Below are 18587 nucleotides of genomic sequence, written 5' to 3' on the forward strand. Positions count from 1 at the left end.
GGGCAAATCATTGGGCTGTTATTAACCTGCCTCCATGGCAACTGCTGCTCGCCAGCCTGAGGACAAAAAATGTTTTTATTCTGCTGAGTTGCACAAAAGGTTCTAGAGATGCCTCGCACAAAATGGCCATTGAAAGGGGAGATGCAGTGATGTGTGTTTGCGCTGTACAGTTTCATATTTAAATCATTTTACACTGTTGTGTTGGAAGTGGATATACAGCTGAAAAGTTCGCCGTGTTGGCCGTATGGAAAGTAAAAACTAGCAGGAAACTGGAACTAAACTTATTTTAAAGCTACTTATTTTTGTCAGCTTGAGCTCACAGGCCTTCAGCCTGCAGTTGTCAGCAGTGCGTTAGCAAGTTGTTTTGTGACCATGAGCTAGGCAAACATCTTGGTGGGTTTTCAGTTGTACTGTATGAAGATACTTACTGACTTGGGGTTACCTAAAGCACGTTTCCTGGAAGGCTTTCATTTTTTTTTCAGAAATCCTCTGATTTGCTTCAGTGCTTGTTTGGGAAGCTTGGTGAGCGTATTAGTGCTTGATGAGCTTCACATTTTAGCTGGTTTTGAAAGCTGCTCCCGGCAGTACTGTTTTAGGCTTGCTTTATAGCAAAATTATAAACCCAGCTACATTGCTCGAGCTAGGTATGGATTTAAGCTGCTCATAGAGTGTTCACAGTGGGATCTGTGGGGGGTCTGGCAGCCCCAGCAGCGTGGTGGGGTTGTATCCCACAGTTAGTTACCCCCTGGCAGGAGGCTGTGCAGCTCTGCTGTCTGTTTTGGAGCAGAAGGACGACTGGATGACAGGGACGGATGCTGTCTCTTGGAAACGTGCTGGTTTGGGATGCTCCCTGGGCTTGCAGCACGCTATTTCCCAGTGAACTGAAGTCTCTAGGCTTCCTTTTTTAGTCTAGGTGCTAGGGCAAGTAGTTTCTGCAGTTCCACATCTGGGCAGTTTTCTCTGCCTCTGTCAAAACAGTGTGGTTGCTTTAGACACCTCTTAGGGCATCCCTTGGCCGTGGTCTGCACTGATAAAGCAAAGGCTGCCCGGATACTCTGGTACCTTTTTACTTGGGCTGTAGAGGAAGACACAAGAGCATGGCCACAAAGGTGCTATGTGCAGTTGCCAGTGGCTGGGAGATGAGAGGGGCTTTGCCACTCTCAGCTTGTGTTCGAGGGCCCGTGGATTAGTGGCAGGTATTGCCGTGTGTTTGGGTAAGGGACCCAATAAACTCTCCAGGGTGAATGTTCTGTCAGTGGCCTGGAAAGCCAGCTGTGTGGTGTGGAGTACCGGGAGGACAGCTACCTACTTGTGAGGGGTTAATTGTCATTCTAAAAAATGGCAATACCATTTTTTAGAGTTTTGTCAAGCAGGCTGCCCCCAGCTTCTAAAACCGGCAGCTTTTTTTTTGGACCTCACGGGTCTCTTGGCTTTGCTTCCAGCTGGTTTTATTTCCTATCTCTGATGGGATCCTTCTGCGAAGCAATCTGTGGATCAGCATGATTAGGTGATCAAACTCCTCCACATGGAGCAGTCACCTTGTGTGGGAGTGTGGCCCCAAAGGCCATTCAGTCTGTGCTGGGCTGAGGCCACATGCGTGTGTTGAGAGCTGCCTGCAGGATCGGAGTGTCGTTACTCTTGGATAATCCTTCACTGCTAATCCTGTGCCAGGTGCAAGCATTTCTTGGATTAACCGTTGGAGGTTTGGGCCTGACCCGGCAGCAGATGCTGCGGAGGCGAGCCAGCCTCGTGTGTATGGCTGCCGATGCCTCTGGCGTGTGGCTCGTGAGCTGCACTCAGGCAGATTCCCCAAAGCAGAGGATCGCTCTGCAAGGTCTGGTGTCTGAACTTGACTCTGGACCTCTGTGATAAGATGAAAACCAGAGATGATTTCCTCTGATAGCGCGCATTCGGGTTCTGTTTGCCCCGTCACTGCTAAGCTGCAGTGTTTGTTCATTCGGCAGTATTATTGTCATGAAGATAGTTCCTACTGAGTGGACTCCAGCTGTGGGCTTGGCTATAAAAGCTTCCCAGGCTTGTTTCTGTACAATTAAATCTTGTCTGCAGTTAGCAAAGTGGCCTTTCGTAAGTCGTTTCGGTGGTGATAGCTCCTTAAGCCTGACTAGGACACTTGCTCGTGACTGTCTAAAAGAAGAGTTTCCCACTTGTGAAATGAGAAAGCTTTCAATTATCAGATGCATATTATTCCCCAGTGCTTCACGGAAGTGCCTGTTCTGCAACTCATTCATTAGTGGAAAAGGGAGGGGGATAAAAATAAACTTGCCTCGTGTGGCGGATGGAGACTTGCTGATCTTTGTGAGGAATTTTTGGGGTGGGAAGATGATGTGATGTGATGTACATACTCGCCAGCTGCCTCCCTGCCTTCGAATGCTTTGTCCATGCAGTAGGTTCCTGTAGAAGCAGCGGGCTGTTCCTGCGACGTGCGATGCTGGTCGCTCCATTAAGCGTTGTCTTAATGGCTTGTGTTTTGCGCAGTTGTATGAAATGCACATTAATGGAGACAGCTTAATGCCATCACCCTAAAGTAATGAATTGGTATGGATTGCCATTACCATTATAGCGCAGTTAAAAGCTGTGTTTGTTTCCGATTTACGTTTCCCAGCTCTGCAAGCAGATGGGTTTTCAGGCCACACGGTCAGGAGGAACCTGGCAATTCAGCTGCAACCTCCTTATTACAGTGTTTGTAGAACAGCGGTTCTGGGGGGGTGTTTTGTTAACTCAGACTGCTTAAATGATACATTTCATTAAAACTGTGATTATGCTACTGCAGACTGTATTCAGGGATCACTGTAAATCCAGTGTATCCTATAAAGCTGGAGATGTATTGTCTCTGTAATACAGCTTCATCTCACTGCTCTCGATAACAAATGCAACTCTGTGGCCCTCGTTCAATTTTTCTGTTGTTAAAATATCTGTATCCCTATAACCTCATACGGATTTCTACAAAAAGACACTCGGGAGCCATGGGTGAGTGCAGGGTAGTTAAGTTTTGCAGACCTAAGCGTGTTCCTTTTCCAATGGAAGTGCAAAGTATCTCTTACTTTTCCAAAAGGCTTCATTGCCTTGAGTATTTGCTCCTCTGGCTTCTTGAACGGAGTCAGCGAAGCTGGTGCTCCTGCTGTTAGTAATGCTGAAACGTGGTGAGCTCTGCATGAGCAGCTGAATTGCAATGGATCACTTTAGACAAGTGATTTTTTTTCTTTTTCCATTTCATAGGCTGTCTCATCGATCTCCTCTTGATCCTGTAGAGATAGGAGCACTCAGCCCACTTTCTGGGCTTTCAGTCCATACCAGCAGATCTGTAGGTCACTGCTTTAGAGGGTGATGCTGTCTTGCACCACCTATAGATTTTTTGCTTAGCATGTCAATGCCTGGGCCTTTTAGCCCCTGTGGCTTTTCCTCATGGAGGACGGATATTCTTTTCCTCATAATTTGCTTTTTGCTCATAATGTTTTTTTTTGCTTTCTCTCTTCTGCATAGGTTGCTTTGAATGTTGCATTAAGTGCCTAGGAGGAGTGCCATATGCTTCGCTCGTGGCAACCATTCTCTGCTTCTCGGGGGTAGCATTGTTTTGTGGCTGCGGCCACGTGGCGCTCACAGGAACCGTGTCTATCCTCGAGCAGCACTTCTCCACGACTGCCAGTGACCATGCTTTGCTGAGTGAAGTGTAAGTATGCCTCCCATTTCCATTATTCCACATAACACCCTCATGCTAAATGCGTAGAGATAGATTCAACCCTCAGCCTTCATCCCTGCATGTTAGGTTGCTTCTTTGTCCAACAGCACTCAGTGGTTTTTTTGGTGCTCATGCACAACCAACCAATGTATCCTGCTTAACCCGTTTATATTAGGACCAATGCTATTTAATATCTTCATCAGTGCCACAGGCAGTGGGACTGAGTGCACCCTCAGCAGGTTTGCAGGTGGCACCGAGCTGAGTGGTGCAGTTAGTTCACTTGAGGGGCGGGATGCCATCCACAGGGACCTTGACAGGCCTGAGGAGTGGGCCCCTGCTAACCTCATGAGGTTCAACAAAGCCAAGTGCAGGGTTCTGCACCTGGGTCAGGGCAATGCCCAGTATCAATACAGGCTCGGGGATGAAGGGATTGAGAGCAGCCCTGCTGATAGGGACTTAGGGATGTTGGTGGATGAGAAGCTCAACATGAGCCAGCAATGTGTGCTGGCAGCCTGGAAAGCCAATTGTATCCTGGGCTGCATCAAAAGAAGTGTGGCCAGCAGGTAGAGGGAGGTGATTCTGCCCCTCTACTCTGTGCTCGTGAGACCCCATCAGGAGTACTGCATCCAGCTCTGGAGCCCCCAGCACAAGAAAGACATGGACCTGTTGGAGTGGGTCCAGAGGAGGGCCACTAAGATGCTCAGAGGCCTGGAGTACCTCCCCTATGAGGACAGGCTGAGAGAGTTGGGGTTGTTCAGCCTGGAGAAGAGAAGGCTCCGAGGAGACCTTATTGTGGCTTCCCAGTACCTAAAGGGGACCTACAGGAAAGTTGGAGAAATGGTTTTCACCAGGGCCTGCGGTGACAGAACAAGGAGTAACAATTTCAATCTGAAAGAGGGTAAATTTAGTATTTATTGGTGACACAAAGTTTGAAGGGATGACAGGAATAATGGGGAAGTGTCATTCTGTACATCCCCCCTTAGAAGAAGGTGGACTGGGATTGCACAAATGAGGGGAAAAAAAAAGATAAAAGACTGGAAAGAACTTAAATGTTTGTCTCTGCAACTGTAGCCTTTGGAAATAACCACTGGTGAAATATGTGGGGCTTCTGTGTTCCCAAGGCATCTTTATGACCCCAGAGGAAGTCCTGGAGGCTGCATCAGGGCCAGTGCCCAGCGCCCAGCCCTGCCGGCGTGAACCTCTCCTTCCCCTCGACACCGAGGGACATGCGGGTCCCAGGCTCTGGCCAGTGCTCCGAACACGCTTTGCCTTATGCAGCCCCTCCAGCTGAAACCCCCAGGCTTTGAAAAGGCTTCTGTCTGGTGGCAGCGAGGAATTTTGCACCAGTTGTGATTCATGACGGTGTGTTTTGCTTATCTGCACTTAAGACCCAGCTTTTAGGACATTACCTGAAGACCTTGGTATCAGGGTCCAACCCAACACACTTAATTCTCCTTTTTTTTTTTTTCTTTTTACTTTGTCACTGACTCCCTTTATATGCTTGTGGACGTGGACCTGCCGGCTCCCACATACAACTGACCCCTTCCCGTCCCTGGGGATCACCGGTGTCAGTCCCACAGCACCATTTTGGGGCTCCCCTCCCTTTGCAGGACCCTCCGTGCCCGGACGTGCCACATGGCTTTGGGACAGGGGGTCCCCCACCCCACCGTCATCCACCCCACCAGCCATGGCTGGGCACCCCATCCCCAGCTCCTGTGCGTGAGCCACAGGGACCCTGCAGTTAGCCACAACATTTAGGGAGAAACTGTTAGCACCTCTTCTTCAGGCAACTCTTATCAGGGAGTGTAGCAATAGGACAAAGGGTAGTAGTTTTAAATTGAAAGAGGAGATTTAGATTAGATGTTAGGAAGAAATTCTTTACTGTGAGGGTGGTGAGGCACTGGAACAGGTTGCCCAGGGAAGTTGTGGATGCCCCATCCCTGGAAGTGTTTAAGGCCAGGCTGGATGGGGCTTTGAGCAACCTGCTCTAGTGGAGGTGTCCCTGCCCATGGCAGGGGGGTTGGAACTCGATGATCTTTAAGGCCCGTTCCAACCTGAACCATTCTATGATTCAGCAACTGAGTCACGAAACACCCTGTTCTTCTATCAGTCTTCATTTGAGCAAAATTGAAGAAATTGCAAAAGCAGCCGTAACAGGCAGCAAGTTTGAAATTTTGGAGAATTGTTGACAATGTTTCTTGTCAAGTCAGCATCAGCAGCTGGGGGAATGCATAATTCCTACCAAAGCAGCTGAGGATTTGGGCTCGGTGGAGGCCTAACAAGAAAGGCAAGGGATAAGAGGTGCTAGAAGGGGGCAGATAATTTAAGACCACGTAAGCATAAAATAAATGAAAAATAGGCTAATAAGGCACTCTTTGGAATAGGTATTTTTTAACAGGGTCTCATTTTACTAATTTCTGGTAACGTGCATTGAGTCCCTTTTTGACTATTAATGATGGTGTAATGAATTCTATGCTCTCTCAAATCATGACTTAATTTTTTCATGCTTTACAGCACAGATGCAACAGATTTATCCTGTTATTTTTAATAGGTTTGGAAAACAAACACAACACTTCCCACATATAATTTTAAACGAGCAATATTCTATTTTGGTACAAGGGATGTGCTATCTTTGTGGACAACATCTAACTATGTAAATGGTAGTCATCAATTTTCTTTAAATTAAGCTGAACCACGCAGGTGCTCCTTGGAGATCTATGCTAGCAGCTACTTAGTGGAGAGTGGTAAGAATTGAAAAAAAAATCTGAGGAAAAATATATTTATCCTTAGAAAACTGGCAGTACGGATGTATAAAATTAACCTCTCTGTTCTGTGAATACCTTCATCCAAAATAACCATCACAACAATCAAGTGTCTTTTAAGAAGGCAAAAGTTGTGGAGAAGTTGTGCTAATAACGAAGTATGACTTCTGGAGACCAGAAGTAGTGCTGTATGGAAGATCTGGCATTCTGGTCCGCCAAAACAATTAGCTTCAGATACTCAATCTGATTACACTCAGAAATTATTCTTTCCATTTACCTATTCCAGCCAGAGTAAAAATACCGTAAGAGTGTCATTGCAGACGGGAGATTTTTAAGGAATCGAGAACTTTCTCAAATAATATCTGAGAGAAGTGCTTACACCATGAGCCCTGAGCTCTTCTTCCTCTGGATGGTTCCAGAGTACCTCAGACGGAAGCATTTCCTAAATATTTCTTTCAGTTTTTTAAAATGTCATTACACTTCAGGGAGCTCAACGCTGCTGTGACTTAAGGCACTGAAACCACCTGCTCACTTGGCAGTACTCTCCTAGGCTGTAGAGCAAGCCATTCCTCCCCAGGAGAAGTCACTGCACATTTGCTCAGTTTTTTGTATCAGAAAAGTATCGGTGAATTTACAAATTTTTGCAAACTTACATTAACTGGATTTTACAGGTGGAAATGGTGAATTTCAGGGACTGCTTCCTTTTGCTAAGCCAAAGGAATCACCACAGAGCATGGCAGCTCAGCTAGTAGTTCAGCTCCAGCCTTTGCCATTTCAAAGCCCTGTGTTATCCCTCTCAGACATTCCCTGAGTTAGGTGTCAGGCTCAATAATAGGGAAAAAAAAAAAATCTCCATAGTGGAAGCATGAAATTACAGCTTCGTGCTGGTGACTAATGCCAGCCTGTGTAAGAACTGCAGCACAAACAGGGGATGCTGGAGCAGATGCAAGACTAACGCGCAGCAGTATTGCTGACCTGTAGAAGCAGAGCAGTCGTACCAGCGCTCTCCTGCAGGCTGCTTGCTTAAAATGCATTAAGGAGCCTTGAACTGTATTTCTAGAAAAGGAATTATCTCATACCTAGTACGATTTGGGAGAACGGACTTCGTTTATATAGGACCGAAATCTAATTATATCTTTTTTTTCTTTTCCATTTTAGAATACAGCTAATGCAGTATGTAATTTATGGCATTGCATCGTTTTTCTTCTTATATGGAATAATCCTTTTGGCAGAAGGTTTTTATACAACAAGTGCTGTGAAGGAGCTGCATGGAGAGTTCAAAACAACAGCCTGTGGCCGCTGCATCAGTGGAATGGTGAGTAGCATCAGAAATGGGAAGAGTGGTCTTGGCTTGCTAAAACCTGTTGGGCCCGGTTTGACTCCTGTGTTTTTGAACAACAACGTAGTGCTGCCTTCTTTGTTTAACCCCTTATGGGTGGTCAGAGTCAATCCTTGTTGCGGGTCCTTCTTTGAACTTCGAGGATGCTTGGTCAGATCCGAATTGTGCGGAGGGAACTGTGAGGGTGCTACCATGGCCTCTCCTGTCATAAAGCTGAACCCACTGGTCTAAACTAAGTTGATGGAGACTGCTAATTTTAAAACACTCAATGCAAGACAAAATGAAATTTGTGCTTTTAAACATCAGCACACCAGTGATGATTAAAGGCAGACTGTAAAATGGCTGTAGTTTGCAGAGCTACTTAAATCACAAACTGTAATGCCTCTGACTTCTATAGTCAATTCTGCTGGAGGATGTCTGGATCCTTCAGACAAACAGTAATGAATGAAGCTTTGCAGCGTCTTGAATCAAGTATTGCTGTCTTGCTTTTGCAGATGGCAAAAGGCATACAGATGCAAGAGCGAGTGTTTTTCACAAAGCTGAAACACTTAAAGCCTTAAAGTTACAAGGCATCTTCCCTTCAGTACACTTCTGTATCAGAATGCAATTTTAAACAAAGTTTAACTAAAAATAAAACTTCAGATTCTCACCCACGTTGCCCCCTAGGGCACACTCTGCAAGAACAGAAACATAACTGTGTTTCTGAGACAGGATTTCAAAGCTATTTCTGAAATTCTGAATTCAAAGCTCGTAGTTATGGAGGAAGCTAAGCAGTATGACAGATCGCCCACGGGAAAGTGTGGGTGAAAAGAGAAGAGGCTTTTGATGTGATTGTTGCATTTTAATATACAATCTGTATCCTGTACTTTAAAAATATGTACTTTCAGCTGGTTAAATACAAGAGAGATGCATGTTTATTTTCAAGAGGGTTAACAATTTTCCACTGTGCTGTTGGATACTTATTGAATTTTTCAAGAGCTAATGGAAGACATCCGATCACTTTCCAGTTAAGCAGCTATTCGCTTGCTCTCTTTCTAGCAAGCATGATCTTCGCTGAGGAGCAAAATTAGATCTAAAACCGTGTTTTCCAAAGATCCAAAATGCAGTAGAAACATACTCATAAGTGCAGACAATTGCTTGTGCAGTTGAGTAGTTGCAGGCGCATGATTGTCAGCTGCTTATACAAATACCAGGGTGACACATGGAAATATGACAGAAAAATGTGTTTTCATGTTTGCCCATATTTGTCCACACAACGAAGGAGAGAACTTAGCAGCTGAGTAACAGCTTGGAGCTCTGGTAAGACACATCAGTGTTTCATGGCGATAGTCATGGTGTCAAAACGCCTGTAGTCGCTGTGTGGTGGTAGAGCTGCATAAAACATCAGGGTTAGAACAAGGTTTGTGAGGAGATACAGTGTCTTAACAGATTAGTGGCTGCAGCTAGGTACAGACAACAAGGTTTTGGACATAGTGATTTTTTTTTTTTGCCTCTTTGATCCTCTACTAGCTACTACTACTACTACTACCAGTAGTAGATCCACTACTACTGCTCTGGTAGGTCCTCTACTTCTTCCTCCGTCACATTACCAAGCAAGGTCCTGAAAGGCAGTCCCTCCTATCTTGCATAAGCTTATTGCAGAAGAAAGACTTCCAACTTTCCTAACTTATTTGTGTGGGCTGTGGTAATGCAGAATAGCCATTTCCCACAGTTATCATATTAAATGTGAGAGTGAGCATGTTTTTTCCTGGCTATTTTAGGAGTTAAAGGCTTTGTGCACTTCCTCTCATGCACAGTTCCACACACACGTATGCAAACCCATATTTTATGTATAGTGTATCTGTAGAAATCCTTTCAACTGATCCACTTGGTCCTTACCAAAATCCAAAGAGAGAATGCTCAATCCTTGGATAAAACACACAGGTCTGGTGTACGGCACTGTCTGATACAGAATAGGGCATTTCAGTTCAGTTGTGTGTAAATTAAAGGCTAGCTGGGGGTTTTGGGGCCCTTAGTTTTGCAAGAACTTCCACCTCCCCACATACACCGCCTTTGTTGACTGTAAATCCTAACCAATCGCTCAACCTTTGCTGTAATGTGTGAAGTGAGAAGTTGTGGATGCCCCATCCCTGGAAGTGTTTAAGGCCAGGCTGGATGGGGCTTTGAGCAACCTGCTCTAGTGGGAGGTGTCCCTGCCCATGGCAGGGGGTTTGGAACTCGAGGATCTTTAAGGTCCCTTCCAACTCTAACCATTCTATGATTCTAAGTGTTGGTCAGCAGGTTTGGGAAAAAAAAACCTATGAGGATGTAAACTTCCACCACTGCAGCACTAATTCGGTCCCTCAGTTCTGGGTCAGGCTGAGACAACCTCTTCCCCCAGAGCCCTTCCCATATTTGCTGTTGTTCTCTGTCACACAAGGTTCAAGTAAGATCAGTGCTTTACTGGAAGTAAAGCCTTTCCAGTCCACCTACGGTTAAATAACAGTGAAAAGGGAACACAAAAGATGGAGCGGCGTTCCCCCGCTTTTCAAGTAGCATCCAAATTCTCACCAGGAGGAGGGAGCTAGGAACAGATGCCAGAGCTACTGTTTCACCATCAAACTTGGAAAAAGAGGGGGAAAAGGGAAGATGTCCAGTGGGAGGGGGAAACTGGAGATTTCCAAAGCAATGAGTGCCATACCTTATAATCTTACCAAAGAAAATGCACATAATAATATTTGTTTTTAAAAGACAAAACCCAAACCAGCAAATGTAAATAGAAAATCCGTAAGTCTCCAAGGTGAAGTAACTAATTTTCTTCTTGGCTATGTGTATTAGATCAATTGAATCTTTCTGATCTGCTGTAGCGGTCGTGGTATGTTTTCAAAAACAGGTATTCTCAAATGATACATTCAAAATGGATTTCAATAAATCAGGGAGTACGGGAGAGTTCTGTGAACATCGATTCACTATATTGTTTTGATTTGCAAGTTGTGTAGCAATGCTAGTATGTTACAGTTAATTACAAAAAAACCCTCCTTACATTGATTTTTGTTGGAATTTTATTGGTTTTAGCCTACAACCAGCATCCCTGCTTAACTGAGAATCTTGATAAATTAATGGACTGTTCTTTCAGGAGGTCAAGCTGTTTACTCAAGCAGGCTGATGAAAAAGGAATTGTCTGAAGTACTTCTCGGTAGCACTTAAACTACCAAAGTATTTGTAAGCAACGAGAATACTGATTTTATTTGTGCTTGGAAATCAAATGTTTTAGTACTTGACTTCTTGAAAGTATGCTTAAAGATTATTTTGAAGCCTTTTTAAGGAAAATTCAAGTATTCTGTTCAAGAATAAAGGTGAAGTATGTGTGTTTTCTCTGTCCAGTTTGTTTTCCTCACCTATGTGCTTGGAGTGGCCTGGCTCGGGGTCTTTGGCTTCTCTGCTGTGCCTGTCTTTATGTTCTATAACATATGGTCAACCTGCGAAGTCATCAAATCTCTTCAGACAAATGTGACAGTTCCAGGGGACCAGATCTGCGTGGATATCAGGCAATACGGTACTTATTTTAATCCTGATTAAATGCTTTATCCTTTCTCCTTGGTCTGTCTTCAGTAGTGTTGTCTCAGCCTTATCAAACGAACCAAATGCAAAAGCATCTTGTATCTCTGAATATGCTATTACTTTTCTAATTAATTCAGATTACAGTGATATCTTTCCAGATGCAATCAATTTAACTGAACTGGCAAGTCATTTATCTAAAATGATTTTGTAGCGGTTTCCAATACTATAATATTAAGTTTAAAAATAGATCAGCCTCAAAATAAACTGCTTAGAAACAGCACTGAGAAATAGTTAACCAGATTCTGGGCTTTGAACCCATACACAGATATTCTTTCCTTTCAAAAAGCTGTTTTTACATTTTACACCTGAAGTTTGGCCTAACAATTGCTTTCAGTTAAAAGACCAAAAGCCTGCAATCAAGAGTCTGCCTTAGCTGTTAATGAATTAATACTGCTTTCTGATGACACACAGAAATCCGAGGGGGGTGCAGGTAGGAGAGGAGTGGGGACAACAGCTTAAAATAGGGTCAAGCTTTTCAAGTAGTTTATTCCTTAAGGTGATTTTTTCCTGAAGTTAATTTTTTCAGCTTCCCTTGTGCAGAAGAGCTTTTGTTACCGTTATTTCTGGCTTCCTTTTAGCTAATATTTTCTAGGAATGTTTCTTTCTTTGGACTAAGTAATTCAAAGCTGAGAAAACGGATTCGGAGCTGAAAAAGGAAGAAAGCTTGGATTTGCTTTCCTATCCAGGCTGTAAGTCCAGTAGGAGAAGATAAGCCAGACTAATTTTAAAAGCGAGAAGTCATTTAGCGAAAATCAGCTAAATGTTTGCATCTTATTTTAGCAACTGACAGCAAGAGGCCTGGAAGACGGTTTTCCTCAGCAGCAAAGGCTCGGGGTGCAGGGAGAAGATGTGCTCCTCAGCCTTTCTGCTTCTCCTGGTTGTTTTGCAGCTGTGCGAGCCCCATGTGGGGCCGTTGCTGTTCCCCTGATCAGTAACATCACTTGGGTTTCAATGAGTGATGGGAGGGAGCAGCTCCTTAACAGGCAACTTGTGTCACTGAATTGTCCTCCTGTTTTTGGGTGGAAAGGCTAAAAGGCTTCTAGCGTATATTTCGGTTGCAGAGAAGCAGCTGGCTTTGAAGTAAATCCTGTAAAATCTTTTTGAAAGCCATTCCATCCTGAGATAATTTCAATGACCTGCCCCTGACGGAGTTGCTAATTCCAACCAGCTGAGTTTGAAATGCAAGTTATATGTGGGAGGCAAACTGGTCTTCTCCTGTTTCAAATGGCTTTTGCTTAAGCTTTACATCTGTTACAGGCCTAAAAATGTAGGTTATTTTAAGTTTGCTAGATCCTGTTGACTTTTCAGATTTTCAGTCATGTAAGAAAAGAAATTGGGAGCATGTGAGCACGGTGCAGCAGGCTGAATTTTCTTGTAGCAGTGTTCACTTAATGCTTTTTACCTATTGGAACTAAAACAGAAAAAATCCTGTCATTCTTCCCTCTACCTCCATATTCCCACTCTTCTCCAGTAGTTACTCGTTCAAGTAGAACTTAATCCGGTAAGTAAGGTGCCAAGTACCTCTGAGAAGCAGATTATCCCTTCCAGTGCCGAGTGGGGGAGTAGGCAGTATGTGACTGGACCTGAAGTGCAAAAACCCAACCAACCATTTGGCTGCCAGATGGGAAACCCACATCTGAGAACATGCCTTGGCAGGGAGCCGCCGTGTAGGGAGAAAGCACAACTTGAGTGAGTTGTTTTAATTCCTCCTGCCAACTCAAAAGCTGTACTGGTCAACACACGGATGCCCAGAATGGGAACACAACTGGCAAGTGGGTGGAAAAGATGAGAGAGGAACAGAAAGCATGTGTTGATTGCTAAAATCAGTGGTTTCTTTTGCTGTGGTATTTCAGGTATTATCCCTTGGAATGCTGTACCTGGCAAAGCCTGTGGTCCGATTTTAGAGAACATCTGCAACACGAATGAGGTACGGACGCATAACCGGTGTGCAGCTTTTGCCTCTGAGTCTCTTGGGCACCATGTAATAAATACCTTGATGAAAGTTTTTGGAGAAAACTAGTACTAATAGTATAAAGAGGCTGATTTAAACACAACACTGAAATTATTCTGTGTTAGGTCATCTAGAAAATGACAATTATTTCAGAGCATATTTACTTTCTAAAGCTTTGAATACCTTGCTACAAAGCTGGTTTTATTATCCTTATTCTCTAGAACAGTTGAAATGTATTTTATACTATGCTCAACTGCTTCAACGTTTTTAACATGTTTTTTCTCTAGTTCTACATGTCTTACCACCTGTTCATTGTGGCTTGCGCTGGAGCTGGTGCCACTGTCATAGCATTGGTGGGTAGCATTTTTTCTTGTTTTATTGTGTAACGTGTTCCTTTCAGGTTTAAGATGCTTTAAGATTACATTTTGTGTATCTTAAAAACAGTGACAGTAGACATTAAGGAGGGCGAGCTGTAATTGCCATTATTTGCTGCTATGGTTCGCTCATTATAAGTCAGCAAGTCCCAAACTTCTGCTTTAAGAAGTCATCTTAACCCACCTCCCCCATCTTTAGACAAAAATTCTTTGCATGTGCTTTGAAAATCCTACTTCTACCCACTATTTCTTTTTTTTATTTCCACCTTCTCTTTTCATTTTTTGTAGTTTATTCAATCGCTTGTAACCTCTTGGGTTTGTTTTTTTTTTTTTGTCTGGACCCAGGCAGTTTGACTAGTCCAGCTCTGCAAGGCCAATTACAGGTAGCAGTTGGAAAAAGGGACGTTAACAAGATGCCTTGCTTCATAAGGAAGCTTAAGGCTTCCTCTAGCTGCCAGCTTCTAACCTCATGTCAGCCAAATTCAGGTGTTATACTCACTATTTGTTGACGAAACGGCCTTAGGGCCTGTATATAGATTATCCTCTCTGGATAAATGGCAAGTTATTTATCTTGCATCTTCACCCTGGAAGAAGCTCAGAATAACGTCTGTTGTAAAAGTGTGGACAGTTGCCCATGTGGGCTTGAGCCGTCACCTTGTTGTATCTTACTCTCCTGTATTTTGTTCTCTTCCACCAGCTGATCTACATGATGGCTACTACATATAACTATGCTGTTTTGAAGTTTAAGAGTCGGGAAGATTGCTGCACTAAATTCTAAATTGTATAAGCCCAGTAAAGAGCTGCATTGCGTAGCTTGAAATACCACTGACACCCTAGGCTAAAAGTCTAGCTTTCTGAATTTTGTTACAGTAATTGTAAATAGCTTCAGTAGGCATCATTTAGCTTATCAGATTAATAAAATGACTTCTTGTATATGAACTATGATGTGGATGAGATCTGGCTATTTTTTCATGTCGAGAGGATTCAGTTACTGTAGGGGTGTTTATAAATCATCCTTCTGAAGATGGGATGTTTCCATTTCAAGTCCCCACTTGCTTTCTAGCAGTCATCTCTGAAAGAAATACTGGAACAGTTCAGGGTCAGAATTATTGATTTATACTTCTCCTGAACACCAAATACAGCCCCCTCTGAGCATACAAAATATATACGATACAAAAGAAAAGGAACAGTAAAGTAGTGCCAGTCTCTTTTGGCAGGAATCAGAAGCCCAGGTATTATGAAATAGTTGGCTTTTATTTCCAGTACACGGATGATAAAGTTGATTATTTTCTTTTACTTCATTTTTAAGTAATTGCCAAATCACGCTCGCTCTGGAAAGAAATATATCCTTGTATTAGCTCTGCGTAAAACAATCACATTCTTTCTTTTGGACCCTGAACTTGTAAGAAACCGCGTATAAATAGCTTCTGTTCTTGTATGGCTTGCACTTTAGTAACTGATTTCTCAGTAGCCAGATCTCAAAACTGTAAGTATGACTGCACGGGAAGCAAAACCATGCATAGGTCATAGAGACCTCTTTACACTGTTGGGAATTAAAAAAAAAAAAAAAAAAAGAGAAGTGAATCAGTGTTTTTGGATGTAGATTTTTTGCATGAAGTATGGTGAAAAGAAGTTGGGAAGTGATGAATGCACAAACTAGAAAAAATCCACACAATAATAATAATTAAAAAAAGAACCAGTCGCTACATAAGATATAAAACTCTTCACTTGAGGTTGGACAATGGAAGTTTAAAATGTAGTTATAAAAATATATGATTAAGACTTCTTAACCCAGAGATTGCATGCTTTTGCTTAGTTTTGGACTCATGTTTTGTTGTTTAATTTTTCAATATGTTAATGTAGCCTTGTTCACGTAAATAAAACAGTTTACAGTTTCAGGCTTTTTCCAGGGGGAGGGTGGAATTCTCATCTGCTTGTTGGGGGAAAAGACTTCCCAGGATCTGGGCTTGGATCTGCGTAAACACCACAACCTTAGGAAGCAGTTCTCCTGAGCACCTCCTAGTTTACAGATTACAGATATCGCCACGTACAAAACTTTTTTTCCTGCTTCCCCCCCATTCTGCATTTTAATTGATCCGTACAACTCTGTAGCTCGTTTTATTACTGTTATACTAACTTCCTCTACATTGTGAATAACCAACTGAAATATTAGCATGCCGAGTTCTAGAGATCTTTGAAAATAGCCTCTGTGCTTGTTTTAATAACAGAATGCTTATTAACGTAGAGTAACTTTTTTGTTATTGTTGTTGGTCGTTATTTTAAAGAGCGTCTATTAATCTAACTAGCAGCTTGCTTTGCCTCTTGACATGCTCACTAGCCATCATGCTCACCCTTCTCTTCCAGATCCACTTCCTCATGATACTGTCTTCTAACTGGGCCTACTTAAAGGATGCAAGCAAAATGCAGGCCTACCAAGATATCAAAGCAAAAGAAGAGCAGGAGCTTCAGGATATCCAGTCTCGGTCAAAAGAGCAACTCAATTCTTACACATAAATGTTTGCCACAGTAATTCAGCAGAAGAATTCTGTAGCTCTGACAAATCAACAACTAGCTGCTCTGCAGTACAGATGTGTGTCTACCAAACAAAATTAGAGAGAAGTGCAAAAGCTTCACATTCCAGCTCCTGGAACACATTCATAGGGAAATCTTCCCATGGGTAATCTTCCATCCTTTCATACAGAGAATGGAGGGTTTATTCCAGGCATTTTAAAAGGCAACACTTCACAACAAGTGACCAAATTATTCTTCTTCGAGACTTTTGGTATTTAATATTTGACATGTTCCACAGCATGACGTCCTGCACAAAACCGTGGCAGGTGCTCCAAACCAGCAGGCAGTAGATCTCTGTACAGACCTTAGGGCAAAGGCACGTCTTGCGGTGTGTGATTTCGTCTCCCAGTTTTTATACACTAAACGAAACTGTGGCCAGCTAACATTTCTGACCGCTCGTGCTTACCTGACGGCACAGCTGCAGCCTTTCCTTCGTTGCAGCAGGGCTGTCTTTGACCCCTCTTGCCGTGGGCCACAGGAACAGTGCTCTACTTCTGTGCCACACTTTTCTTTTATGATGGAGCAGTCGCGCTCCTGTGCTTACGTGCGTGTTGAGCAGATGTCCCAAGTTTTAATCTTTTTAGTAACTATTTAATGGAATGTAGATCCCCGGATCTGGATAATGATCCCCTTCTTGGAAAATAAATGTCAGCTTTGCCTTAATATTTATTTTCTATAAATGTCTTAGCATTTATATAGTGGCAGGAGACCATTATCCTACATTTTAAGTAAGTGAAAAGTGTTACCTTATTAAAATGACACTGATCTGACTATTCCAAATGAGCGGATGAGAAAGTTTGCAGAGTTTTACACAAACAATAAAAATTACAGCCATAAAACAAGAATACAGGATGTCCACCTTTCTCTATCTTGGTGCTTAGCAAATTTATAGTCAGTGCTTATGTGTTTTCCTTTTTACAAATTAATTAGCACATTAAGAAAATGTGGTGTTCAGAAAAAAACAAAAACAAACTGGTGCCATTTTAAAGTCATTTCCCATAGAAGTCTGCCTTCTAATTAATGTTTTTTTCAGAAGCATTCAGTGATATCTTGAGTATTAGTGATGGTATATTTGGTGTTTGTTCTATATGATATATATATATAAATGTTGGGGGGAAAAAGTAAAATACATCAGTCATTTGAAAAAAATTAAATATTCAAGTCATACCCATGTTAAGCTGACGTGTGGTTTGATAGTTTTGACTGTTTGCTGAATATAAATCAAAGGAAGCACAAATTTCTTCAAGTCAGTATTAAGAGAAAAGGCATTTGGGGGGGTATTAATTTCAAACATCATTTTTTTTGTTAAATATTGAAGTCTAATTTGACAGTTTCAAGAAAGGGGCAAAGTTGATCAATGTAGAGCAACTATGACAAAATAGCCTAGTGTATGTTCTTACCTGTTGCATGAAGGAGACATTTCTACAGCAATGCAGGTGATGTTCTAGCCCAGTGTTTGCATAAGGGTAATAATGGAGGCAGTGTCTTAAAGCCTAATTCTTTTCTAATTCAGTGTAGCTATTACTGGGAGTTTTTGAAGTTTTGTTTAAGTAGTCTAATATTTTTATGTAAAGAGCATTAAATTTTGCTATGTATAAATTTTTGTAACCTAACAGTGAATCAATATTTTCTATCAGTGCCAAGGGCTTCCTGTAGTTACATCCAAGTGTTAAAATAAATATTTGTAGATAATAGACAAAACACTTGTGTATGCTTATTTGAAAACAGACCGACAGCTACTCCCTACTAGTGCATCTCTAGGCTTTATGTCTCTATCTGAAGTGAAAAACACGTTCAGTTGAGTAGTACCTGCTCCTGTGGGAGGAAAGGATGCCCTGCAGGTGCAGGCTGCAGCACGGGAAGTCAGTGAGTGGTTCCGAGCACGACGACGTAGCAGTAGTTGTTCCAGGCCAGCGTAATGCAACGAGCACTATCCGTCCCTTTCCGCACCACAAGCCTCGCCGAAATTTTATAGATGCCAGCGTTGCTGCAACACCAAATTAAGCAGCGTGGTACAATTAGACTAGCCACCAAATCACTTCTCATCTTAATTTCTAAAAGCAAAGTTTGTTTCTATCACATTTTTGGTACACAGTGTTTCAACATCCGATCAATTCACAAGACAGAGCTTTGCTTTTATTTTTGCCCTTAAATTCTGTCAAACTTGGCTTCACGGTCATGTAGTTAGGTCAAGATGAGCAGCCGCAAATGCAGTGCAAGTTGTAATATATGCTGCCAACCCAAACTACTTCATTGATTTAAAAAAAGAATACTGTATTTTATACTGTAAATA

The 18587-nt window shown here is 42.6% G+C and overlaps 1 protein-coding gene across 4 annotated transcripts in view; it reads left to right on the plus strand.

Moving 5' to 3' along the window:
- GPM6B (glycoprotein M6B) overlaps positions 1-17991 on the plus strand; it is a 32674-nt gene extending 14683 nt beyond the window's left edge. For 2 of the 4 annotated variants that reach the window (XM_074144966.1, XM_074144988.1), the window contains 6 exons: positions 3502-3688; positions 7618-7774; positions 11162-11333; positions 13252-13325; positions 13637-13702; positions 14421-15272. In XM_074144966.1, coding sequence (XP_074001067.1) covers positions 3502-3688; positions 7618-7774; positions 11162-11333; positions 13252-13325; positions 13637-13702; positions 14421-14501 — 737 coding nt within the window. In that variant the 3' untranslated portion in view covers positions 14502-15272. Of the gene's footprint in view, positions 1-3501; positions 3689-7617; positions 7775-11161; positions 11334-13251; positions 13326-13636; positions 13703-14420; positions 15273-16087 lie in introns of those variants that run through there. The other 2 variants (XM_074144977.1, XM_074144955.1) reach the window with 2 other exon arrangements.
- The last annotated feature ends 596 nt before the right edge of the window (positions 17992-18587 follow it).

This window comes from Numenius arquata, chromosome 1, assembly GCF_964106895.1.
Source record: "Numenius arquata chromosome 1, bNumArq3.hap1.1, whole genome shotgun sequence".
Classification (NCBI taxonomy): Eukaryota; Metazoa; Chordata; class Aves; order Charadriiformes; family Scolopacidae; genus Numenius; species Numenius arquata.